General features: G+C 52.9%; 2 protein-coding genes and 1 long non-coding RNA gene across 4 annotated transcripts; 2 read left to right on the top strand and 1 right to left on the bottom strand.

The window, feature by feature from the left end:
- Positions 1-171: 171 nt before the first annotated feature.
- LOC130598235 (uncharacterized) lies at positions 172-9,313 on the top strand. The gene is made up of 3 exons (XR_008971961.1): positions 172-270; positions 8,818-8,892; positions 9,215-9,313. It is a non-coding gene; the product is annotated as an uncharacterized LOC130598235 (long non-coding RNA).
- A 5,098-nt stretch (positions 9,314-14,411) lies between these two features.
- LOC130598233 (uncharacterized protein KIAA1958 homolog) lies at positions 14,412-17,549 on the top strand. Its single transcript, XM_057407464.1, has 2 exons — positions 14,412-15,618; positions 15,952-17,549. The coding sequence occupies exons 1-2, from the start codon at positions 14,412-14,414 to the stop codon at positions 16,791-16,793; spliced, it is 2,049 nt and encodes a 682-aa protein (XP_057263447.1). The 3' UTR covers positions 16,794-17,549.
- An 807-nt stretch (positions 17,550-18,356) lies between these two features.
- MISP (mitotic spindle positioning) lies at positions 18,357-24,118 on the bottom strand. Of its 2 annotated transcripts, XM_057407453.1 has the most exons (5): positions 23,970-24,118; positions 20,460-22,472; positions 19,824-20,035; positions 19,614-19,652; positions 18,357-19,102 (listed from the first exon to the last, which is right to left on the bottom strand). In XM_057407453.1, the coding sequence occupies exons 2-5, from the start codon at positions 22,396-22,398 to the stop codon at positions 19,016-19,018; spliced, it is 2,277 nt and encodes a 758-aa protein (XP_057263436.1). In that variant the 5' UTR covers positions 22,399-22,472; positions 23,970-24,118; the 3' UTR covers positions 18,357-19,015. The 2 variants fall into 2 exon arrangements, with proteins under 2 accessions (XP_057263436.1, XP_057263437.1); XM_057407454.1 differs by lacking the exon at positions 19,824-20,035.
- Positions 24,119-24,671: the final 553 nt, after the last annotated feature.

The following is a 24,671-nucleotide window of genomic DNA, read 5'->3' on the forward strand; positions in this document are numbered from 1 at the left end:
GCGGGCTGCAACCCCGGCCGGGACCCCCCCGCCTCCCTCCGCCGAGACGCGGACACGAGGCGGAGGCTGGAAGGGGGGAGGAAGCAGCGCACGAGGCGGCGCGGATCGGGACCACCCCGGCTCCCAGCACCCACGAAGGGCTCCGGGAAGCACTGCCCGTCTGGTGCTCAGCAGCACTTAACAGTTTCACTTGACATACAAGGTAAAGTGGTTTAATTGCAGTTCATGTCTTAAGGATAAAGATTACCCGGTGGGGAGACAGCCCATAAGGTAAGGCACAACACCTACCTGCTCTGCTGAGGTACGAGGAAAGTATTTTGTCCTAAGTTACAGTTCCGACGCTGTCTGCTGGCCAAAGCAGCTCTTCTTCCAGTCAGGTGAACCTCAGTGGTTAAGTAGATCAGCTTGTTTCACTCTTAATATGTGGCATTACCTGTAGGGCTTAACTCGTGCAGAGCTTCTGGTAAAATCCATGGATTTCTGGTCTTTGGGCATTTTCAGACCTCTAGAAGGTTTGCTCTTCAGGTGCCGGGCCATCTCTGGTAAAGTGAAGCACACTACAATGGACTTAAAGGGGTTACATCTTCAAAATGATCCTGGAGCTCACTGAGGCGAAGGCCCCCCAAAACAGAAGGGAGAAGCAGACCCCAGCCCGGTCCTCATTGAGAACGGGGCTGTTTCACCTTGTTCCTCTGCAGGAACAGGCACGGGAGGAGCTGGGTCCTGCTGGAGGCTGAGCAGACCTCAGGAGCAGCGCCCCAAGGCCATGGCTGGTTCCTCTCCATGGACGCTAATGAAATGCTGCGTGTCTCTGTTTAAACATAGACAATATTTGCTCACTGGGAATTCTACTCCTCTTCTTTGCCTCGCTTGTCATAACCCTCTTTGCTGAGTGCAGCACAAGAATTAATTGTCCCGGCCCTCGTCCCTTGTGGAGCATTGAGTCAAATATCAAATGTCCAGCCCACAATGACCTCGCTTCGTTAGCTGCAGCCCTCTTTTGGGAGTTTCCAGGCAACATAACACAGGTCAGGTCTTCACTGCAGGAAGGAGCCTTCATCCCTCAGCAGGCCCCCCCACTCCTGACACTCCTTGTACAACTCTGCCAGGCAGTGCCCAGCAGCAGTAAAGCACTAACACAAATCAGTGCCACTGCTGGAAGCACCTGAGATGCAACACAGCAGGTCAGGGACAGATAGAAAAGTTCAGAGGAGGATTTGAAAGCCAGGGTGCGCATGAAATGGGGAGTCTTATCCTTGGGCAGTGTTTCTGCTTCGCAGAAGGTAGCTTTGACAGGCCCAGACATGCATTTTATAGTCTCCTTTCTTTCTGAAGCATACACTAGGCACATGAGTATGGAGAAAAAAGTGATAAAAGTGAAACCATCTATTATTTTCTCCCAAGCACGTATTACTGTCCTGCTTCCTATGGCACCTTGGTTTCTCAGAGAGCGGAGCAATGCTCAGATGGCCAGGAGCAGACAGCAGCTCACTACCATTGACGTTGGTAGCTCTCATTTTCCTGTCTTTGGTTTATTGGGCTCCCCAGCTTGTTCCAGCAGTGAAGTTTAAACTAGAGAAAAATAGGTTCTTACCTCTTGCTCCAGCTGACCGAAGGCCCCAGCTGAAACCAAACTTACTGTGCTGGGTATCGCATATGAAAGGCCACAGGTAAGAAATTTACAACTCAGATGAGGCAAAGAATGGGAAAACAATGGGATTATGCGATCCACTTTGGAGCTGCTGAGCTGAGAGCCAGCGAGATAAAGTGATTTAGGCAGAGCAGAGCAGGAATTTAAGGCCCAGCTCACAAGCCACAAGGCACCTTCTTGAACTCTGCCTGGTTTCAAGCTGTTTCCTATGGAGGTGTTGCACTTCATCTTCCCAATAACCTGCTTTATGTACTGTAAGTAAGAAACTCCTCTGGAGCAGAGGATGGTATGGAGACAGAATCACCCCCTTTAATATGGGATACCTCAGTCCACTTGTAAAGAAGTGTTCCCTAAAGAAAGGTACCCTGAACATGACACAAAGGTTTTAGAAAACTATCCTTAATGCTAGATACTGATCACTAGTTGCTCTTGACATTAGTTCATTGCATGCACCAGCTGCTTGCCTGGCATCTTTGGAAAAGCAAACAGAGGTGGATGCCATCAAAGAATTCCTGCTTTTCCAAGACCTCTCCTGTGCAGCTGTGGCTTTGCTTAAAAGACTCCTTTCAAGGTTCTTGCACGCTCACTCCCCTTTGCCTTAGTTGTAGCAGGAATGCTGATTGTGCAACATTTCATCGGCCATTTTGCCTGTATCTCTTTTGGGTTGATACGAGAAAGAAATCCCAGTAAAAAGGCCATGAGAAAGAAACCAAAAGGAGGGAAAAAGGGAGAAAACAGAAATCAGGATCTTTAGTAGGACCCAGCAAAATAGTCCCACCCTCCGGCTCCGGTTACTCACATGCTCCAAAGGCCTTAGTGGGGCACACCCAGGTTTGTCTCTTTTAAGCCCTTCCTGTTATCTCTTTGAATTTCATTTACCGTGCAGGGAAAACCAACAAAATGCTGAAACAAGAAAGACCCTGTTCCTGCCTTTTTTCCTTTGTGGGTTTAAAATAGCTCCATGTTCGCAGGACACTTTAGGGAACAACGTTCATTTGCAAACTAGCAAAGGGGTTTCCCCCCCTTTTCCCCCATGTTCCTACATGTAACCTGAAAACAAGAGGTGGAAAACTATCACTGGAGAGTTGGCTGCAGTTCTAGTGCTCAGGAAAACGTTCCTTCCTTACCTGCAGCCGTGTGATACTACAGCAGCACAGCACACATTGCTAGCAGGGGGAGGATTCTTCCCATGCTTCATATGCTTAGTACTGATAGAAGGAACTGTTTCTGCCTCATTCCCAACGCAGGATTTTCATTACAGCCATGGCCACCGCAGCACTTTGAGACCCCTTTCCAGGGACAAGGTTGAAAAATGCTTGACAAGCACATAGATCTGCACTTGGAACTTCTCTTAGTGTCCCACTGCACATTGCAATTTCACCTTTCAACAGCACTGCCAGCCTATTCCTACAGCATTTCCTGTGTTGCAAGCACTTTGAGCAGTTTCACACGTTAAGGATAACCACAAGAGCTCCCATTTTACGTTTCTCTCCTTTCTGTGGCAGGACGAGGGACTTGCTGCATTCAGATTCTGTTGTTATCAGTCCCTGTTGTTTCAGAACTTCCCCGTCTCGGACGATGCTTTCGGGTGACTCATTTCCTGTGAGGGATGAACCAGCCATTTCCTGGCTCTTCAACACGGGATGGGGGGGGGGGGGGGGGGGGGGGGGGAGTTCTTCTCGCTTCAGTTGGAGTCGTCTGGATTCATCTCTGGTTTGATTGTACCCCCTGCAACTTGCACCACAACTGCAGCTCTTCACTGCAGCCTTCCAACGTCAGCTTCTGTTGCATGGGGATGGTGGCTGGCCCCTGCTTACCTGAGCCACAGGTCATTTTGGGCTGTAGAATTAGAGTCATTACAGCAATACGGTTTGAACAATGACATCCTTCCAGCCCTTCCAGCCCAATGCTTCTCTTAATTCAAGCCCTGTCAGCTCATAATAAATGGAATGTTTAAAAAGCACCACAGGGCAAAGATATTGATCTTGTATCTTAAGCCCAGAAATGGTGAGTTCTACCAAGATCACATGTTGAGAAATCCAGGTGGGGTTTTTCTGTGTTAGGCACAGGATCCTGGGAGGCTGGGTCAGCTTCTGTAGGGATTCTGTGCCCAGAGTTCCAGCTCTTCCCTCCAGCCTGTATTTCCAACTTCCCAAGCTGCTATTTATTCCTGTTTCCCATGATGATTCTATTGTGGACGGCTTACTTTAACACTACCACTGAGCTGAATGCTTGGCCGCTGTAACACCAGCCTGAGGTATCCCAACTCTCTCAAGCAGCTTTTTACTGCTGTTTTTAAACATTATTCTTTTAATCTTATTTCCCATCATTTCAGTTGAATCTTTCAATTCCTTAACCTGTCACACATCCATAATATTCGGAAAGAAAAGCCCCACACCAGGGCTGCTGCCTCTTGAGTCTGAATTTAGCACACGTTAGAGGGATCAGCACTGAATAATTCATACCCTTGATGATTTATTCATGCCCAAAAGCTGGATACCTCCTCTGTGAGTTTCCATTAGCTCACAGAGGATACGAGTTCCTCTCCTCACCTCCACAGCAGCCCTGTCCCATGGAGCCCAGAGCAGGGGAGCATTGGAAAACACTCCCAGATGGGCCTTCGGAGATGCTTCCGCTCAACAGCAAACAGGCCCCTTGTGCCACTCCACACACATTAAGCTCTTTTCCACCAGTACACATGTAAAGAGGGGTGCTGCAGGATGCCCTGAGCCTGGAAACCAGACAAACAGGCCGTGACTTCATGAGGTGATACAGTAGAGCTGATCTCCTCCACCACCAGAAATGACAGGTTTATTTTACATGGTAAAGTCACAGGTTTGGAGACAGTACAAACATAGGGAGATAGTTTCCTACCCCTCAGGAAACCTGGACAAATAGCAGCAGTTCAGACTAATCTCCTTCCTGTGTGGGCTGTCCAAAGATATGCCTGTAGTACAAGTTGGGAAGCCCACGATGTGAGTTTCCTGACCTAGGTGAAGATTCTGCAAGCCATTCAAATTCCATCTGTCTAGAAAGTATGAAGGATGGTTCCATGTTCCAGGGTAGTCTCCAGACCCACAAACAGCACCACCCCTCCCTGGCTGCTATGAAATTTCCTAATTGTTTATCCTGTGCTCCTGACTCCTTTTGTCCTTGGACCAGGCTCTACATCAGCATAATTAAAAATGCCAAACACGCTTGAGAAACTCTCCAAGTTGCTAAAAATGACTGTGAGTTTCCTCCCCACCGCCCCGCTGCAGCCCTCCCTTGCTCTGGCCTCAGCTTTACAAAGTGGTCTGTTTCCAGCCCTTCAGCATAGTTTGCATTCCACTGCCAAGAATGAACATTTATTTATACAAACAACCCTCCTTACAAGCACATCTCCCTGTGCTGTCCTGGGGCAGGGAAAGAAGCTTCGTTGCAGCTCTCTCCTGCTATGTAGCTGCAGTGCTAAAGTCCCTTTTTGCTTTAGTCACTTTTCTGCAGGGAAAGGGTCATGCAGCGCAGGCCTTTCTGGTGTTACAGATCTGCTCTGAAATGGACTGGAATGTTCTTTCATTTCCTTAGAACCATTTTGTTGCCCTTAAATGATGGTGCCAGCATCAGGGTCCTGTGGTCTCACACTAGACCCTCGAGGCCTTACAGAAACAGAAAGTCCCAGTGCCTGTTTCTCCCAACAGCACCCCCATATCGTGGTTTTCCCAAGGCCTCCATCAGGCTGCTGGGCTGTAGGAATTCTTCCAGCAGAGCAGCTGGAATTGGGATCAGTGGGAAGTGAAGTGGCAGGTCCCAGCTGAGCTGTACCAGACCGACGGGGAGCTCATGTATTATTCCTACCGCTGCTCCACCGATCACCTGGCGGCTGAGGTTGTGTTCTCTGAAATCCTACCTCCTCTCTGGCCTCAGGTTGTCTCCTGTTGCATCTGCCGTGTGGATGGATATTACACAGATGCTGGGTGACTCCAGACGGGGAATGTCACTGTCTGGGCACAGGTCATTTAACTGGAAACAGGGGCCCTGGAGCAGCACGTGAAGGGCACCACCATGGCGTTGGTCACCCTCTTACTGTCAGCACATCAGCTTTTGCTGTGCAGGAGCCAGCTTCCATTTCTCAGCTGGTACAACTGTTTGTAACTAAGAGTAATATTTAGATTGATAAAGTTTATAATTGCCTCCACCAGTGACTAAGCTAAAGTGCTTTTGTTGGGAGCTCTCATAAATGCATTTCTAAAGCAGCCTTCTAAGAAACAAAATGTTAAAGTACTTGCTGAAGAGGAATAATCTTTAAGGAATAACAGCAAGTTGGTAGGTTAGAATGTAGTCCTAACATTGTCTTTTTAGGAAGAAAACACAGCCAGCTCCTTCAGCTCTATTGCCAAACCCAAGTCAATGAACTACAGCTAATGAATGAATTAGGAATTTTTAGTGACTGCTTTCCATGAATCGTTAGTGACTATCTGATGGATCTCACTGCTTTGCTGTTGCAAAGTTTGCGAAGATAGATTTACTTTTGCTTCAGTATGAGGTGTCAGTCCTTTCAATCTTAGTCTTCTTTACTGTGATACACACCAAAGGGCTGATGTCCTTTAAGAATATCCCTGTGACATTCTTAGCCTGGGGATGCACTCGATTCTGAAGAGATATTGCTATATTCAGGAAGATGAGCCGATTAGCTCATAGAGCATCACCACAACTAATATATAGCAGGGGAGAAGAACCCCCATACCTCTTCCTCAGCAGGCTTCCCTGTAGAGCAGGGTTTGTTCTAATCCTGCGGGTTATAAACGCATGCCTGGAGCACAGCAAAATGTCTCCTTACTGGGTTCTTCGCATGGTTTCTTTAAAAGTAGTTTTCATTAACTTCTCTCAGTGAGTATACTGGGAGGAACTGCAGCAGCATTGGAAGAGGTGGCCTGCAACCTAAAGGTGCGTGAACACACAGATAGCGCAATATTGGCCATGTGTATTCCACCTCCTGCTTAGTGCAGTGGTTCCCCTGGAGCTAAGGGAGGAACAAGTGACCCCGAGGTGGCAGGAAACACCCGAGGACAGGAACAGAGACACACCAGCTCCATTTTAGAGCTGGCAGAATTGGCCTCTCTCTTCCTGACTGCTATCTGAGGTCATGCTGCAGTTTCTAGCAATGCAGCTGAATTCAGCTCCTTGTTTCCACATTGCTTCAGGAACAAATGCGTCCAAATACATCTGGAAAGTAAGAGGAGTGCCACAGCAAAGCGCTGTGTGCCTGCCATGAGCCCCGCATTGTCATACAGCCTCATAAAGACATCATTTTCCCAGGGCTTCAGCTCTATTAAACACAAAGCTCCAAATGATTTCCTACTTGGATCAAAGATGTGCTTGTTCCAGTGGCACTTCAGCTTAAAAGGCAATACTGGGAATGAATGAAATCTCCCCAGTGGCAGCTGCTGAGGTTCAATGGGTTTGTCAGTGCCGTAATTACGCAGCGGACGGCTCCTGTTTGCTGGCCCATGTGTTCCTAAGGGTGTTCTGCAAGGGAAACAGCACAGGGAAGCCTTGCTCCCAAAGCTGAGGGGCTTCTGCTGCTGTGGGATGGAGACCTGCTCCAGTTTCACGTGCTGAAACGTGAAGAAATTTCACATGCTGATTCCAGACTTCAAACTGGAGTGCTCTTACTTGACCAAACTAGGTGGAAACATCTGACAAGAAACAGCAGCCTACTCCCACTGTCCCAGCACTGGTGTGTTAATACGGACACTAACCACTTTTTGGTAATCCCTGTACAGTTACAACTGCTCTCTGGAAGTGAGCTCTTCCCTCAACTGATGGAGGAGCCGGCACTGAGGGCAGCAGCAGGGTTTGCCATGACCCTTGGTGCTAAGATGAGCCCACCTCTGCTCACAGCGCTTCTCCTTGGTGGTTAGGGTCTGGATGCTGATGAGCAATGTCTGCTCATTCAACAGCCATCTCCTTATCTAGGAGACTGGGCAGCAAGTTCTTGTCTAACAGACACGAGTGTATAGTAAGAACTTTGGAGTATTAAATTAGGCATTAAAAGAACATTAAGACATGGACCTGCAAAATGTGAAGTCAGGGAGAGCAGAGGGCACTCGAGCTCTCAGTTGCCAAAGGAACAAAAGAAACCCAATATCCTTTAGGAGGTTTAATATTGCATTTGTTAAGGTGCTCAGGTGCCAGGGTAGGGAATGCAGAGGGTGATGACGGGCAACACTTCACATCATCCATGGGGCTGCAATGGGTGCACCAAAAAATACATAACCAACACTCCATTCATGGAGAAAATAATTCATTTCATACTGTGAGTTGACCAGTTCTGCAACAGCTAGAAGTTGGTTAGCAAGAGTCTTCCCTCTAAAGTGGTATTGTGGGGACCTAAGTACACGTGTGGTCACGGGGGGGAACAAAGGGGGTCACATACACAGCCCAGTGTGACTGTGGCCAGTCCCCCAGCAGCTCTGCTGGGAAGCTGGCGTGAGGTTCTGGGCAGGCTTCAGGGAGCCAGCAGCTATGGGGACTCTCCAAGAAGCATTCACTGATAGCTCCATCATCCAGGAGCTCCAGGGAGCAGCTGGGTTGTGGGGCAGGCTCGGAGGAAGTTTCCAAAGTGCCTGTTGTGCGTTGAGGGTGATTGCAGCCGAGAGCTCCGGATCTGAACCCACCCATTGGCTCAGGTTTTGTTTCAATCTGGAGGGTGGGCTTAGTTGTTTGCTCTTGCTCATGCTTTGGAAAGGGTGTTAGCACTGCTTTGGGGCCAGGGCTGGCAGCCTCTCATGGGTGCTATGCCAGAGTGTATCTTGCTTTTCCAAATCAGCAGCTAGGTGCGCCAGTGCTGGGCTTTGCTGCCTCTCCACGAGGCAAGGTGCCATCCATCTGGGGTCTTTGTCATCCCTGAGCCTCTCTGCTCCTGCTGAATGCAGCACTCAAGAAGTGGGTGACAGAAACCGGGAGCCACTGCCTCTTACTGATGCCTCTCTGGATGCTGCCAGTGCTAGCTGTGGCCTGAAGCCTGCCATCCAGAACCTAGGAAAACTGCATGTAGACTTACTCTTGGAGCAGGGAATTTTTGGTTTATTCCTTTCATTCCGTGAAAAGGATCTTTGGGTTGCTTTAAGATGCCTTTTCTAAATAACTAATACCTTCCCTCTCCCTTCTTCCCTGTCCTCCAGGTGCTCCAGGATACTTGTCCTCCTGCCAACTGCTGTGCTCCATGGGACACTTCCCAAAGTGTGAACTTGAAGGAGGTAAGGGAGAGAGTGGCACTTGAGAACAAAGACAAGAGTAGAATAGGAACAAAGCCTGCAAGGGTGACAGAAAGCAGATGGGCAACCAGCACTGCCAGATAGCATGAAGGAATTAACTTGCCTGTGGCCAAAACCCTTGGCTGCTGCTTGGTAAGATGTGTTTTGTGAGGGACAAGCACCTTTCCTTGCGCCATGGTAAGGAAAGCTTCCCTGTGCCCCCCCAAGAGCCCCCAGCAGAGCCTGCAAAAAGGGATCACACAGAGAGGGAACATTCCCTCCTCTGAAAGCTCCTTGTTTGCACAGCAGTTACTTCTCCCTCCAGGAGCCCTTTACCATCACATCCTGAGCAAACCTTCACAAGCCCTCGAGATGTAAAGCTGAGAGCTCTTTGCCTCTTGCTGGTGAGCCTGATTTTCACCTCCCTCCCCCCCACACCCCCAAAGGCTGAGTCACTGCAGATTCAAGGTGAAATCCTCAAGCCTGGGAATGAGTCGAGGTGTCAGTCGTTAAAACTGTTCTGTATTGTCTAAAAGTAGGTTACTGCATCTCCCTGTGAACAGCTCTGTCTAATTACAAGTCACAGATTCACCACAAATACTCTTTAATAACAAATTTCCACCGCCCTGTGTTGTGAAGCAGCACATTCCCTCTGGTGTGCGGGCAGGGAACGCGGGATGTGGAACACCAGGAAAGAGGGGTTTGCCTCTGATCAAACAAAGAGGAATGGATGCTTGGATCCAGCTCACTGTTCTGGGGCTGAGGCTTTGCATGATGTGTTCAGTTTAGCTCATAGTTATTAGCATTGGTTAGGTTAGGTTAGTTTAGCAAACGGTAGGAAAAAATGACTTGTGCCACATGATTTTAGTTAAACTTTCACAGGCTGCTCAGAAAGATACAAAACTGCAATACCCTCTTGGACGATCAAATTAAACAAGATTTGCAACTTCCCCTCAGCAAACTCCCAAACAGGATGTTGGGTTTTGCTGGCTGATACAAGAAAATGCCCCTGCCGGGACAGAAATGGGAAGAGCTGGAGCCAAATGAACACCCTCACCCTGCGCCATGGGCTGGGAAGGGAGAAGCCCCTGTCCTTGGCCAGGGCAACGTTATCAGTCAGCATTTTCGGACTGTGCTTTTAGGGGTAAGATAGCACATTTCCCATGCTGAGAGCTCAGGAAATCTCCACCGAGTGCTTTGCACTACATTTTTGCTGGTTTCTTTCTCTGATGCTCCAAGTGCAAAGGTTCTTTGGCAGGAATAAGGAAGTGCACTGGGATGGTGCCTTCACCTGAGTTATAAATATAAGAGATCCTTGACCTCTGCATTAATAGTTGTGTTTATTCAGAACGGAGCCGGGGCAGGGCTTCGATGTGAGCCCTCGGGGAAGGGCGAGTGGCCGGCGGCCGAGCACCCTCTGCCGGGGACCGAGCGGCTGCTGGCTGCCCCCGGGGCCAGGTCTGCGGACAAAGAAACAAAAAAGGCTCCAGGTTTTACATCATTCCCATCTCCCTTGGGAGCCTGTGGTGATCAGACTGCGCGAAACCGTCAGGATTCAAAGCGGTTTTATAGCAGGAGATGATGATGTTATCCCGCGAGTGGCAGAGCTGTGCTTTAGGAGAAATACCACAAAGAGGGAGAGAAGCAATTAAAAGAGCAGCAAACACTCCTGCAAGTGCCTTCATGCCAAAAGACATCTCCTTCCACTAATTAAGTGAAAGAAGATCATTTTAACACAAAAGGCTGCTAGGGAACCAAGCACGTTCCCACAGTCAGTGCTGCGATACCACAATAAGCTCATCCTCAGGACTGGAAACCAAAAATCCTGGGAAGAGTAAAGCAGCCTGTATAGAATTGTTAGAGAAGGCAGTGCCCTGCTCTCCGCTGGTGGCACTCACAGTTTGTTATCAGTGTTATCAGTGTAACTAACACTGTCAGGAGCAAGCTCATTGCATTTGCTGCCCTTCACTAATTTCAGCTTTCCCACTTTAGGTCCTATTCATGGGTTTAAATGAAGTTTGCCCTTTACCAGACCTGGTTTTAGTGGCTGGTTACTGGTTGCTGGCCCAAGCAACCCTGTGCCAGCTGGCTGTGGCGTTTAGTAGCTCTGTTAAAGACAACTTGATGCAGTGCTCACAGTTCCAAGGACGGCAGCTCTGCAATGCCGCCCCTCAAGAGGAGAGATAACTGGGCCCCATGGAAAAAGTTGGGTCTGATTCTTTGAACAAAACCTCTCTTTGTCTCAGGAATGTGGAGCTGTAGGGTAATGTTTAACAGCAGACCCTGCCCGCCCTCACATCCACGGGATATCATGTTCCGGGTGCATCTCTCAACATGGAGGAATGCCGCCCTGCAGCAAGCACAGAATGCTGCTTGGGATTGTGTTTCTGCAGGGAGGGCAGGAGGCAGTTCTGGAAGGACGTGGTGAGGCAGGAAAAGAGCTGAAGAGGTGCTGAGAAGGCTCTTGTACAGGGGGAGGGGGAGGAGAGGAACAAACATTGCAGAGAACAGGAAAAACGATGTGCTGGGAAATGATTAATCCACCCCAAAGGCCCTTGCTAAGAAGTGCTGGGACAAGCTCGATGGGTTTTGGCAGCCATGAGCTACTTCTGCTCTGCTCTCGACTCCCGGCTTGCAACCAGATGTGTTTAACTGCAGCTCCATCCCTCCCCACCGCATCCCCTCAGTGTCCTCTGCCCGTCCTGGCAGCTCTCTGGCCTTACACCCCCTCCTAGATGTGCATTTTCCACCCTTCCCCTGGCCCTCCACCTCCAGCAAGTGTTTCTCAAGCGCACAATCCCTGCTGGGGGAAGGGGGCGGGAGCCAAGTTGAAGGACTGCTGTTCTGTATCCTGTTGTTTTCCTACCAGGATTGTTTCAGTTTCCTGCACTGTCTTATCTGGAGCTGAAAAGCCAAAGCTCTCGTATTTACTTGCTTTGTGCGTGCCTCAGGTTTCTCATCTGTGAAATGGACCTTACAAGACTGAAGAGAAACGCAGCCAGGACTATTACTGGGTGGAGGAACAGGAACAATGTGGTTAAAGGCCTTTCAGTGCCTATACAATTAGGTTCTTTATTTAGGTTCCCTGCTTGAAGCCTCTGTGTGTGTGTGGCAGAGGATTTCAGTGAACCTTCAGCACACCCTAACGCTGCACAGAGCCCACCGAAACAGAGAGGAGCAGAGATGGTTGTTCCAGGTTCCTGTGTTTGACTGTAGAACACAAAGTGCTGGGTTTGGGTTTTCCCCTCAGGGGCTCAAGCTACACAGGGGGAAGTCTCAAACCAGAATGCCTGTTTCAATGCTTTTAGTCAGCTTGGAGTTCTAAGAGCTCCCCTGCAATACTGGAGACCTCTTGGAAACTCTTTGCCACCTTTCTCTTGATGACAGCAGTAAAATAAGCATATACAGTGCTGCCACCTCCAATGCTTCTGTGTACACCAGGCATGGGAGAAATCCGGTAGATTTAAACTGCAACACTTCTTTCTCCTCGTGAGCATGAATTCACCAAACTACAGGTTCTATTAGTGCACTAAATTCCCGATAGGTTAAAGCAAAATGAAAAGCAAACGTTTACCATAGAGCTTTGGAATGTCCTGTTTTGCTGCACAGAGGTGTGGGTCCTGCACACACGGTGCTGTTATCAGATGGGAGCCTCTCCTGGAAGGAGCATGAAACCGCTGCATCACTCCCAGCTGTGCAGATACCAAACCAGACAGAAGGTTTCCAAACAAACCCCCAAGCCCAGACCCTCCCCATCCACAGGGATCCTGGGATTTTATGAAGCAGGCAACGATCACATTAATTGAAGAGGGGAGAAGTATCTGTTCTTCTTCATGGGGAAATAGATTTCATTCCCCCCCCACTCAGCTGGGACAGTAAAATTCAGGCTCATGCTGCTTAGTTCCTTTGGAAGTGAATACCAGAGCAGGGGTGGGCTGAGGGGGGTCCTGGCTGGTTACAGAGCCCTTACTGGGAACTAGATAGCCAGAGAAAAAAGGCATTTTCAAAGAGCTCAGGAAAAGGAAGACATGTGCTTGGAGATAAGGAAGGATAAAAGCATTCCCTGTGGTAGAAATCGCGATGTTCATCTGCCAGGTCAGGCATTTCAGGGCCTTCTGACCGTGCAGGGCTTCCGTTTCTGTTGCCTTTTCCCACACAGACTGGAAGCACCAAATTACTGGCATGAAAATTCCTTTTAGCTTGTCCAAGCAGCTCAGGCCTTTGGGAGGAATTACACAGGTCAGACACGAAGATAAAACGCTGCTTGACTTCAGAAGGGAGAAGTGGATTCCCACAAGTCGATGTTGGGCTGCCCAGGAGCAGGTTGTGGGTTCCCTGGGTCGGTCTGACATCAGGTTGACAGACACCTCTCAGCAGAATCTTGGGCAGAGCTCAACCAAGGACAGTTGGCATGGCCATTTGAGGTGACTTCCAACCCCCTTTCTTGTGCTTCAGGAGATCAGAGTGGCAGCAGATCCCATGCCAAAAGCTCAAAATGCATTTGCTGCTTTAAAAATAGGGATTTTGGTCTGATTGGTGTTTAAAGCAAGCAGTGGATTTTAGTTAAACACTTGCACGTTTCACAAGCTAGCAACAAACAGCACAGCACTGAGGCTAAAATTACCCGTCCTGTTACTTAAGAGCTGTATGAGGGAACACATGGATTGATACTGGTGCTTCTTCCTCTTCTTTTTACCGCTTGAAAGTCAGAAAATGTCTGAATCCGAACCAGGGACTTCTGGTTGTGCAGTTCCCTCCATTTGGGGAAGCAAAGATTGCCAACCACAGAGGGCTGAAAGGAACATCTCCCAGAGCCTGGTTCTTACAATGCTCTTTGCTGTGTTTGTATTTCATGTCTCTATAGAGGCTGATCCTGCAAATATTGACACAAGCCCAGCTTTTATGTACAGCTCATTGGAGCTCAATGGGGACTCACCTGAACGAGGACATGTGTTCTGCAGTAGCTTTTGGACTGAGTATTGAAAAGTTTAGTTGCATCTGCTAGTCAGATTTTATATATATATATATGCACACACATATATATAGACATGTATTATTATTACTTTAGGCTCTGAGAGAGAAAGAGAGAATACTCAAGCAGTCATGTACTGATCTCCACCTGAAATAAGGCTCTGAGAGACAGACAACAGCATCATGGTGAGTATTCTATAGCATAAAAGACACCTTAGTTCTTTCTAACACAATCAGTTTTGTTAAAACCAAGTTTTAGCCATGGGGATGCAAGGTCTGGGCTTTAGTCGCTGAAAAGCAGCTCCCAAACCACCTCTTCACATATCCCATTGACCCCTGGATGCACATGGTGGAGCCAGAGGTTTGAGTCCTGTGGGCCGTGGGGAGGCTGTGGAGCCGATTCCAGACACTTCCCCTTGTTCTTTCCCCCAAGAAAGTACAGAATTGTCAGGGATCACTGATCTAGAGTTACTACTCTATTGAACAGGGCTAGAAGCAGTCCCTGGGACTGCTGCTTTATGCAGATCCTCTTCCACACAAGTCTCTCCAACATGTTTCTGCAGAATGAGAGCATGGGTGATGGGAAGTGGAGCAATGCCAGCTCACTTTACATGGATCTCACCAACCTTGTGACCTGGGCGCACACTCATGGCACCATATGCAAGCAGATCCCAGCCTTGGAAATTGTGCAGAACGTGGCTCACGCAAGCAAGGACAACTCTGTGCTGTGGATCTGTGGAGTTGGACACGCGTATCACTGGCAGTGTGAAAAACTCTACATCAGAAGCAGAGAGGAGAGCAAAGCTGCAGAGAGGAGGAAGAGGTCAATGTCCTGTGAGACTTCAGCAAGGGAAGCTAACCTGAATGAAAAGAGGTTCCGGGTGACCCCATCTTTCGAGTGGGGCAAAGATGCTGTTAGCACGAGGTCATGTAGCAGATCTCCAGGGGGCACTCAGCAGAAGGGCGATGCAGTCTATGTAACACATAATGAGCCATCACCCACTGAGAATTTGAAGGCTGGCAAATCCATGAAATCAGGCTTTGCAGAAAAGCACCAGTTCTCAGTGTCTGCTGGGGAAGCCCATACCAACAGACCTAAGGTGAAGCAAGAAAGCAGCAAAGATCTACAAATCATCTCTGATGAAGAACAGTATATGTCAGATGCAGATGACCAAGAAGATGGAATCAACCAGAATGTTCTGTCAGAGCCACCAGTGACAGGTGGAACTGCTGAGGTAGATTCACAAATGCATCACAGTCAAAATACAGCATTTAACAAGCCAACAGCTACCCGAAGGCCTGAATTTACCCCCACAGGAAAGCTGTCCCCAACTCTTGTGTGCATTCTGAAATCCCCTCTCAGTGACCAAGGGAGCCTGGACAGCAGCTTCCTGAGGCTGGGTTCTCCTCTTCATCCTGCAGGATCAGTAATGGAAGATTCTAGAGCAAGAAATCCCTCTGAGTCAGCAATGCTGAAAGAACACGTCAGATCTGTTCCTGCCTCCAACGCTGATGCAGAGGCCCATGTTGAGTCCCCAGCCTCTGTGGCATTCTTTGAGTTTGAAGCCAGTGTAGACATCCAGCAGGAGCTCCAGCTGAGCCCTCTGGAGCCCAGCATGACAGGAGTTGACTTCAGTGAGAATGTTCCTGACAGCCCCGCTGAGGAGAGTGAAACTTTGAGATCTGTGCAGGCCCCTCATCCTTCAGGCTCGCTGAATCCAGAGAGCAGTAACACAGAGCAGCCACCTGCAGCTGGAGGTGAGAGGAGGGTTATTCCTGGAGGATTTGGGGGAGGGGGGGGGGGATGGTTTTCCGAAATCCTGAAGAAGGGCAAGTTCATACAGCTGCCAAAACCTGTATTGCAGCACTCTTGTTCCTGCTAAATGGGGCTATAAAGGTTCCACAATGCGCACTTCAGGTACCAGATGCACTTGGCCATGGACCAGCCCCGGAGCTGGATGCAGGACTGCAGGGATGGTGGTCAAATGAGAACGGGGCAGGGGGGGGAAATCTGAATTCCTTTGAGATGAATATTAATCTGCATCTCCTTGTAAGTTCTTGTTGTCCACAAGGCTGTGTCTTCTCTTTCAGGTGTGTTAAAGACTGAGAAGAAGAAAAACCGTAACTCTGGTGATATAAAAGTGTTCAAGGACTGGCTGGCTCTGCATTGCCCGTTAGAAACACGGGAGGCCTATGAGCTGCCACCCCAAGACCTTGATAATTACCTCGCCTTGTTCTACAGCTCTGCAAAGAGACAGAATGGCACAGATTTCTCCCCCTGTTCCCTGCACTTCTTTCAGAGCGCCATAGAGAGATACCTCAAGGATCACAGTTACAAGTACAGCGTGGTGAGAGGGCCAGAATTCCGAGCATCCCAGGAAGCCTTGAAGCTGAAACACCAGCATCTGTCTCAGAAAGTGAGGGAGGGAGCGTGGAGCATTCTGGAGAAGCTGACAGATGAGGATGTGGAAAGTCTTTGGAAGAAGGGACTTTTAGGTAAGAATCACCCTCAGGCCCTTTTGCACCTCATGTTCACAAACATCATCAGGGGGTTTGGGGCACGCACGCACGCTCAGAGCCACAGCCCATACTGGGGCCAGCTCGTGCTGAAGAGGAAAGAGGGAGAGCCAGAGTACTTGGAGTGGAAGGACAATCTGAACATGGAGCTGAGCACAGGGGGCTCGGGTCCACATCTCTTTGCCAAGCCTGATGATCCAGATAACTGTCCAGTGAAAAATTACAAGGAGTACACTAAGAGGAGGCCACTGGATATGCTCCACGACCACGATCCGCTTTACCTGGCTCCCAAGCCGCTGTGCTCCATCTGGGACCAGGTGTGGTACTGTAGGAAGCCACTGACAAAAGCCAAGATGGAAAAGATGCTGAAAATTATCATCCAGCAAGTCAAAAGACCCGTGAAATCCAGGAAGTAAAGGTATCCATGGAGGTTCTGCTCCACCTCCTGTTACTAGGAGTGTGTTTCAGAGCAGTCTTTGAGAGGTTCAAGTATCAATAGTGTAGGTAGGGGGAAAAGCCTTCCCCTCAGTCTCACATTAGAGCAGAATTCACCTGCACATTTGCATCACCTTTGCTCTCAGGTTCAGTGAAAAACTACTGTTGTTCTGTTAGTGGGGTTGATAATTCAGGAAGTTCAGTAAATCCAAGACTCTTTGGTTTCACATTTGCCAAACAAGTTCATTTTCTGCTGTATTATTAACAACATAAACCAGCTGATGTTCCCACGGAGAAGGCTCAACAGCTAGAAGCTTGGCTTCAAGCTGGAGCTTTTAAGCTTGAGTTTAAGCTGCCCTCTGGGGAGCTGACACCTGGACACAGCATTTGTTCTAGAGCATAAGCCTGTGTGAGAAACAGGAGTTAGTTCTGGGGTGGGGGGAACAGTGAGTGCCAGGTGCTCATCCATATCCTGTGGGAATGCTTTCAACAAGGTTAGTGTCCTTTTTCTTAGTGAAAGATTAGTAGGTTTAAGAAGCTGTGACTGTGTTTTTAAAGAGCTGTGTAAGGCAGCTGACAGCATTATGAGGTTTTATGGTCAGTGCTTTCCCCAAAACACTAAATACAGCCACACAAACTCACTCTGGTGGAGGCAGTCTTCTTTCATCTGTTCAAGCACTGTTCAGTGGATGTTGTCCTACAGCCCAGTCAGTTGTTGGTTGACATAGCTTAATAAAAGAACATTTCACTCCCTCCTGTCTGTCTGTCCTACCCACATGAAGGTGATCATATTAGCCCTTATAATGGTAGTGCCATTAGTCAGCAGCAGCTCCAGCCCTCGCAAATGAGCAGCATCAGGCAACAAGCTAAATCCCACCTCATCCAGGGCTGATGCTGTTCTGATGGTCCATGAGGCCTCAGCAGCCCCATGGGTAAACCCAACCCAACACCAAGAACCGACACTGGGGCGAACGTTCCCATTAAAGTTTATTTTTCATTAAATGGTTTTACATCTACATTTGGTGGGATATGATTCCTGGGACCAGCTTTGTCTGCAGAAGTGAGACCAAAGGCTCCTGTCTCACCAACAGATCGCCAGCAGCCCTCGGGGCCGGCCGGAGGTTGCAGTGTCCCTGCTCCAGCCTGTGTCACTGCAGGGCTGGGGGGGGGACACTCAGAGCATCCGGGGGTTACACGGGGCTGGAGACCAAGCCATGGGTCAGGTCTGTGCTGTGACCGCGGCCACGGGAACCAACCTCTGCTCCTCTCTTTGCACAGCGGGGGCTGGAACCTCGCTGCTGCAGGTTTAGAGACCAAAGCGTCCTGGGGCAGGGGCTGCAGCAGGAGCAGGGGCTGCAGCAGGAGCAGGGGCTGCAGCAGGAGCAGGGCTGCAGCAGGAGCAGGGGCTGCAGCAGGAGCAGGGCTGCAGCAGGAGCAGGGGCTGCAGCAGGAGCAGGGGCTGCAGCAGGAGCAGGGCTGCAGGAGCAGGACCGGGCTGCAGGAGGGAGCTGCAGGAGCCGTGCCCCGCCGTGCCCGCACCGCGGCTTTCGCTCGCCGGGAGCCCCCTGGCGGCAGCGGCCGGGCCCCGCCGCTCCCGGTACAGCGGCCACAGGGACCCCCGGACACCGCGTCCAGCCCCGATCCCTGCTGCAAGCCCCAGGAGCGGCCGGACCCGACCGAGAAGGGGCCGAGCAAACGCGCGGCGGCGGTCGCTGGATGCGATTCCATCGTTGCAGCCCCGCTGTCACGGGCGTTAAGCACTAAAGGGTGATTCCCGGCCCGCTGCAATTCCCTGACCCAAAGGAGCGTTCCCGCCCGCTCCCAGGTGATGCCGGACATGGAACATCAACTCCCAAAGCCCCGAGAAATAAAATCGCTTTTTGATAAGCCAGAAACGGCACTTCCAAGGAGAAAGGAGCTCAGTGACCGTCTGATTTCATCCGGCTGTGTTCTGGCAGAGTGATTACAAGGACAGTGATCCAGGTTTTCCCTTCGGAAGAAAAAAGGATTATCTCAACTGGACGGGGAGCAAAAGAGCATTGGAAGGATCATCAGTGACATTAAAAAACGATGCGATTTGCAGTGTACAAGTCTCTGATCCTCGGGATAACCAGGAGCTGGACTGGTCAGGGGGATCATGTGCTGGTGGATCCCAAACTGGGCAGTGCATGGTGAATCCAGGGGCCCCGGTGCCGCTGTCACCTCAATCCTCATCCCGCACGTACTGCCCGGCCTCCCAGCGCTGGGCCATGGCGCTCTTGTGGCGAGTCACTCGGGTGCTCTCCACAACCTGCAGGAGGGGGAACACGGCTTCGGTTGTGTGAACCTTTCCTTGACTTCCCAACCAGCCGGGACTCTCCTCTCTGGGTACGTTCTGGCCCACACAGTGCCCACCTGCAGCCCTCCAGGAGCTGAAACCCATGTCCATCCCATCCTGCTGCCGGACTTCGGAGGAAGGGGAGCCCAGTGGGGCTGTGGGGATCATAGAGAATGTGAAATGGATTGTGTTGGAAGGGACCGTAAAGCTCCTCCAGCCCCAACCCCTGCCACAGGCAGGGACCCCTTCCACTGGAGCAGCTTGCTCCAAGCCCTGTGTCCAGCCTGCCCTTGAACACTGCCAGGGATGGGGCAGCCACAGCTTCTCTGGGCACCCTGTGCCAGCGCCTCAGCACCCTCCCAGGGAAGAGCTTCTGCCTAAGAGCTCATCTCAGTCTCCCCTCGGGCAGGTTCAAGCCATTCCCTCTTGTCCCATCCCTTCATCCCAGCACAAGCAGAACCCTTGAGTGTGGAAAGGGCTTTACCTCCGTGTTGACCTTGTCAACGGGTTCAATGCCTGCGTACTGCAAAAAGAGGGGAAGAAGGTTCAGGGAATGGCAACCTCATGTGGCAATATCCCAAGGCAGCTGGATACAGCCCCCAGCCTGGCAGCCCGGCACTGCTCTGGTGCCTCCAGCCCCCGGTGCCACCAGCCTCCTCCTGGGCTCCATCCCCCCGACGGCGGCTGCTTTCACCTTTCCATCCTCCTTCACCCTCTTCCTCCTCTCCTCGAAGGGGCTGGACTGGGCCGAGTCGGGGCCGAGGCTCTCGGTGCTGCCCAGAGGGGGACCGACCACTCTCAGCGGGGTGAAGGACGACACCAGCCCCAGGATCCCCATCTGATGCGAGGCGGGAGTGGAGATCGGAGACCCGGACACCGAGTGGCTGCCGCTGGCACCTGAGGCAGCTTCAAGAGAAAGAGCCATGGGGGGTGAGGGACACCGGGAGCGCTCCAGGGGCTGCAGGAGAAGCGAAGCTCCTGCCCCTGACGGCCTCCTCGCCAGGACCAGCACGTTTGGGCACGGCTGGGCCCTGTGTCTGGGTGCCAGCCAGGGCTTGCTTCCACCCAGCACTGTCCCCTTGGTGCCTGCTGCGGCCGCTCTCACTCTTAGGTAGAGCCCAGGTCACCTCTGGCCATGAGGCATCTCAGAGGCTGTGGACATTGGCCATAAGGGCGTCCTGCCAAGATCCCTTGGGATGGGCAACTCCCGGTGCCACTCCTGCCCCATCGGATGCTCCCACTGAGACCCAGAGCCGCAAGGACTGGGAGGGCAGGAGCGATACTCATGGGCCTGATCCCTGCCCCATCCCAGCTCCTCTCCTTCCCTTACCGGAGCTGTGCCGCGAGCGGGAGCCGTCCTGGGAGCAGCCATCCATCATCTGCCGCCGCCGCCGCTGCTCCTGCAGCTCCTCTTCCCTCTGCAGGTCGCTCCGGATCTCCTCCTCGATCAGTGCCGATGTCTGGGGCTTCCAGGTCCTCAGCTTGTACTGCTCATCCCGGCCGTCCTCCCTCCTGAGCGGGCTCTGCGTCCCCATCTCGTCCACGAAGGAGACCTTGGGCTTCCAGAAGGACAAGGAGAAGTACTCCCTGGGCAGGACAGCAGTGCCGGCGGGGCTCGGGGTGGAGCCGAGGAGCCTTCCTCCTTGGGAATCCTCACTCCTCCATTTGCTGGTGCTGGTGGAAACGTGCTGGGACACCGCGGGCTGCTCCCAGCTCTTCTCGCTGGGGCTGGATAACCGGAAGCGCGTGATGCTCCCTGTGGAGCTGAGAAAGCTTCTCCCACCCCTGGGGTCTTCTGTGGGGCCCGTGGGCTGCTCCTGACCCCAGCTCCTCGAGGGAATGGGCTTCGGCACGGGGTCTTCCTCCTGCTCAAACACCCTCCTGCGCTCATCCAGCTCCTGCTGCGTGCCCCGGTCGTACGTCCCCAGCAGCCTCCCCTGCCTCTTCAGGTCTTCCTCGCGCTTGGTTTCCTGCTCGATTTCCCTCTGGACATAAAGGGAAGCGCGGCCTTTGTCCTTCCCTTTCCTGCCTGGCCCCGGGGAGGTGTGCATGGAGAGCAGCGGCTTGGTCTGGATCTCCACCAGCTCGCTGCTGGAGGTCAGCCGCTGGATCCCCCTCTCCTTCCAGAGGTTCTCCTCCCTCTCCATCGCCATGCGGATCTCCCGCTCGATGGGTGTCTCGTTGCTGATCTTCGTCTCCTTGTCCAAGCCATTGCTGCCGGTCCTCATGTCCACGAGGCCATTGAAGACCTCAGACATGCTTCCATCGCTGGCGTAGCCTATGTTGGCTTCGTTGTACATCTCCCCCAGGCCAGAGTCCAGGTCTTCTCTGGAAGATGCCTTGGTGAAGCCGGACATTCTCCTGGTGGGATGCGACCTTCCAGCATCAGCCTTTCTGGGAACATAAACCTCCTCCTTCCCTGGTGTCTTGTAGGACACGCTATAAACCTGGTACACGCTCTTGTCCGTCCCGCTCTGGCTGGATGCATCAGCATTACCGTAACCTCTCGCAGCCTTTGTGGCCATCTCAGGACTGTGCCACTCCTGCCTGGAGGCTTTTGTCATGGACTCCGGCTTTGGAGACATGGTCTGTTGCTCTGGGCTGAAGAAAGAGCCTGGGTTGGTCTTCTCCAGCATCAGGAACTGCTGCCGAGCAGCGGGGAAGTTGATCTGCTCCGTGTCAATGTTCTCAGGGTCAACCGGCGTCGCTGCCCTCCCCGGGGAAGCTTTGTCAAAGCAAATGGCAAAGCTGGTGCCAACGCTGCCCTTGTGCCTGCCTTCCCCCTGGCTGATGGAGCTCAGCTCATCCATGGAGCTCCACCTCTCGGCCATGGTGGAGCTCTTCCTCATCACCTGGCTCCGGATGACCTCCCTCCTCTGGTCCTCCAGCTCCCTGGCTTGCTCGGGGGAGATGTTTGGTGGAGGGACCCTGCGCTGCTCCTGCTCATCCTCCTCGTAAAGCCTCGAGGGTTTCCTCTCCCCTCGGTAAGCCCTGAGGTCGTAGAGGCTCCCCGACCTCACCACCTCCAGCTTGGACTCCCTGTCCGGCGATGGGGTCCAGACATCTCTCCCACCATGCAGGAGATACGAGGGTGACTTTGACGTCGTTTTCCAGCCGTATCCATTCTCCACCCTCTGGCTTCCGAACACGTCGTCCTCGCTATCGGCCCTTTGCTCTGCCAAGGAGCCGGCCGGGGCAGCATCGCCGTGGTCGTGCTTGTGCGAGGGCTGTGGGAGCTGGAACACCAAGTGCCGGGTGACTCTGTCCATCTCCTGGGAAGAGTCAGCATCCACCCCTCTGCCAACCTCACCCTCGGCCGGGGCCGCTGCTCAGGCTCCTGGCTCTGCAAGCAGGAGGAGAGAGCGTTAAGCAGCAGTCGAGGGTCCTGCCCTCAGCCTGGTGCTGGTGTCCTGACACGACCCAGCCACATCCCGGCTTCATTTGCTCCCTTTCCCTGCAGAAACGCTGGGTCTTGGTGCAGCAGCAGCCAGAGCACGAAGCACCATTCCCAGTGGGAACTGCTCCACAGCCAGCATCCCCTTCCTGCCTCCATCCCCAGCCTGTGTCCTGAGCGAGTGAAACCAAACTGTGTTGCCCCCACCACTGAGAGGGACACGGGGCTTTGGGTGACACCTCCCCGCTCCAGCCCCTCATCCCACCCTTGCCCCTCACCACTCAGGGACCATCGGCACTGGGAGCATCAGCCCACGGCAGGGAGAGGCGGCGGCACCGGATCCACCTCTGCCTGGAATTTCTCCTTGCGCATTTACTGGAAGGAGGCTCCGGATTGCCCGGCTATTGAAACAGAGGGGACCATAAACGTGGTTTCATGGCTCATAAAAAGGAGGCGACTTTAACCCCCGTATCACACAAAGCGAAAGGAAACTGCCCTGACCTTGGTGTTGATCTTCCTGCTCTACCCAAGCTGGAGCCAGATGGGTGCCAGGGGAGGGATGGGCAGCACAGGCGGGTCCCTGTGTGACAGTGACTCTCTCCCCGTGTTGTAAACACCATTGCCGCCCCTGTGCCACCCGGACTCACATAACCCATGCCCGGCAGCCCATCTGTGCCGAGGCAGGAGGATGTGGGTGCCGCAGCATCCTGAGTCATGGAGGGTGGATGCAGCGTGCCCTGGACCCGTGTCCTGCCCTGCGGATGCAGCCCCCTCCACTCCCCTTCCTCCCGCAGCCGTTTAAGCCTTTCGTGGGGTGGGAGCACCCGGGTCTCATCAGGGGCACTGGGGCACCACAGGGTGATGCTGGGTCACTGGGTGGTTCAGCCGATCCCAATGCCTTTGCCCAGCTCAATCCCGTAAGCTCCTCCTGCTCCTCCCAGTGCCTCACTATTGCTCTTTTACAGCCCCCGACGACCTGAAGAGCGAAACCTTTTCTGCCCACACCTCTTGGAGGGTTCAGAGGGACGGGGACTCCCCACCGGAGGGGAGCAGGGCTGTTATCAGGGCTCCCGGATGGCACCGCGGGCACAGCCCCTCCCACAGCACCACCCGAACCCATCCGGCTGCTTCGGCTCAGCCCTGGCTTCCCGCTGTTGCAGGAGCCGGAGGCGGGGGGGGGGTTTAGGGGTCCCGGGCTCATCATGGGGAGATGCTGGCCCTGGAGCACCCACAGCCTGACCTGGACACCCCCATAAGGAGACATCAGGGGAGCGCCCCAGGGTCCCCGCACCCCGCAGCACCCCCGGCCCCATGGCAAACACCGCCCGACGTGCGGCAACTGCCTGCGGCCGCGGATGGAGCCCGGCTGCTGCATCGGGACGGCCCCCTCCGCCCCCAAGGTGCCGTCGTCACCCCCCCCTCCAATCCCGACCCCCATGCACTTACTGCGCCGGAGCCGTCGTGCCGGGGGTCCCCACCCCGGGGAGGCCGCGCCGTGTGTGTGGGGCAGCGGTGGGGCGGGCGCTGTGGGGCGTGGGGGCCGCGGGGCTGCGGCACCTTGATAAGGGCAGCCCGAACCCGAGTGGGGAGTTCCAGGAACGGCGCCGGGCCCGGCGCTGGCTGCGGTTCAATGCCCCGTTCCCAGCGCCGCTGCCGGTGTCTCCCACGCCGGGAGGGCTGCGTTTGGCCCCCGAGCGCCGGTGATGCCACGGCCATGGAGACCCCGAGGTGCCGGCGCATCCATGCGCCGATGCAGCAGCACCTGCTGCAGCACCGAGGGGGTCTGGCTGAAGGAGGAGGCAGCAGCGCCTGCGCTCCCCTGTTTACACCGTGGGGCCTCTCCTGATAAGCCCTTGCTCCCCAGCAGCCCCTTTGCAGAAGGGACGAACCCCAGCGCCTGGTCTGGGAGCATCAGACCTAGGGCAGTGGTGGCCGTGATGTCCTTAGTGCCTGTGGCCATGGCTGCTGGACCCTGGTATTGGGGTACCAGCACCCAAATCCACCCTCCTTCCTTCCAGGCCCAGCTGATGCTGTGCCAGGATGCTCAGCCCTTCACTGCGCCTGTGTCAGGGGCAGGAGATCATGGAATCATAGCATGGTTTGGGTTGGAAAGGACCTTAAGGTCATCCAGTTCCACCCCCCCCGATG

The sequence above is a fragment of the Pezoporus wallicus genome, unplaced genomic scaffold (genome assembly GCF_028554395.1).
Source record: "Pezoporus wallicus isolate ANWC-B61680 ecotype Strahan unplaced genomic scaffold, APGP_CSIRO_Pwel_v1 contig_14048, whole genome shotgun sequence".
Taxonomy (NCBI): Eukaryota; Metazoa; Chordata; class Aves; order Psittaciformes; family Psittacidae; genus Pezoporus; species Pezoporus wallicus.

Bases quoted from the DNA above. Each gene is read 5' to 3' on its own strand.
- LOC130598233 (XM_057407464.1), top strand. From the start codon at position 14,412: ATGTTTCTGCAGAATGAGAGCATGGGTGATGGGAAGTGGAGCAATGCC. The intron at 15,619-15,951 runs GTGAGAGGAGGG...CTTCTCTTTCAG, and splicing joins GCAGCCACCTGCAGCTGGAG to GTGTGTTAAAGACTGAGAAG.
- MISP (XM_057407453.1), bottom strand. From the start codon at position 22,398: ATGGACAGAGTCACCCGGCACTTGGTGTTCCAGCTCCCACAGCCCTCG. The intron at 20,036-20,459 runs GTAAGGGAAGGA...TTTCTCTTGAAG, and splicing joins CCGCTCGCGGCACAGCTCCG to CTGCCTCAGGTGCCAGCGGC. The intron at 19,653-19,823 runs GTGAAAGCAGCC...CTCTTTTTGCAG, and splicing joins GGGTGAAGGAGGATGGAAAG to TACGCAGGCATTGAACCCGT.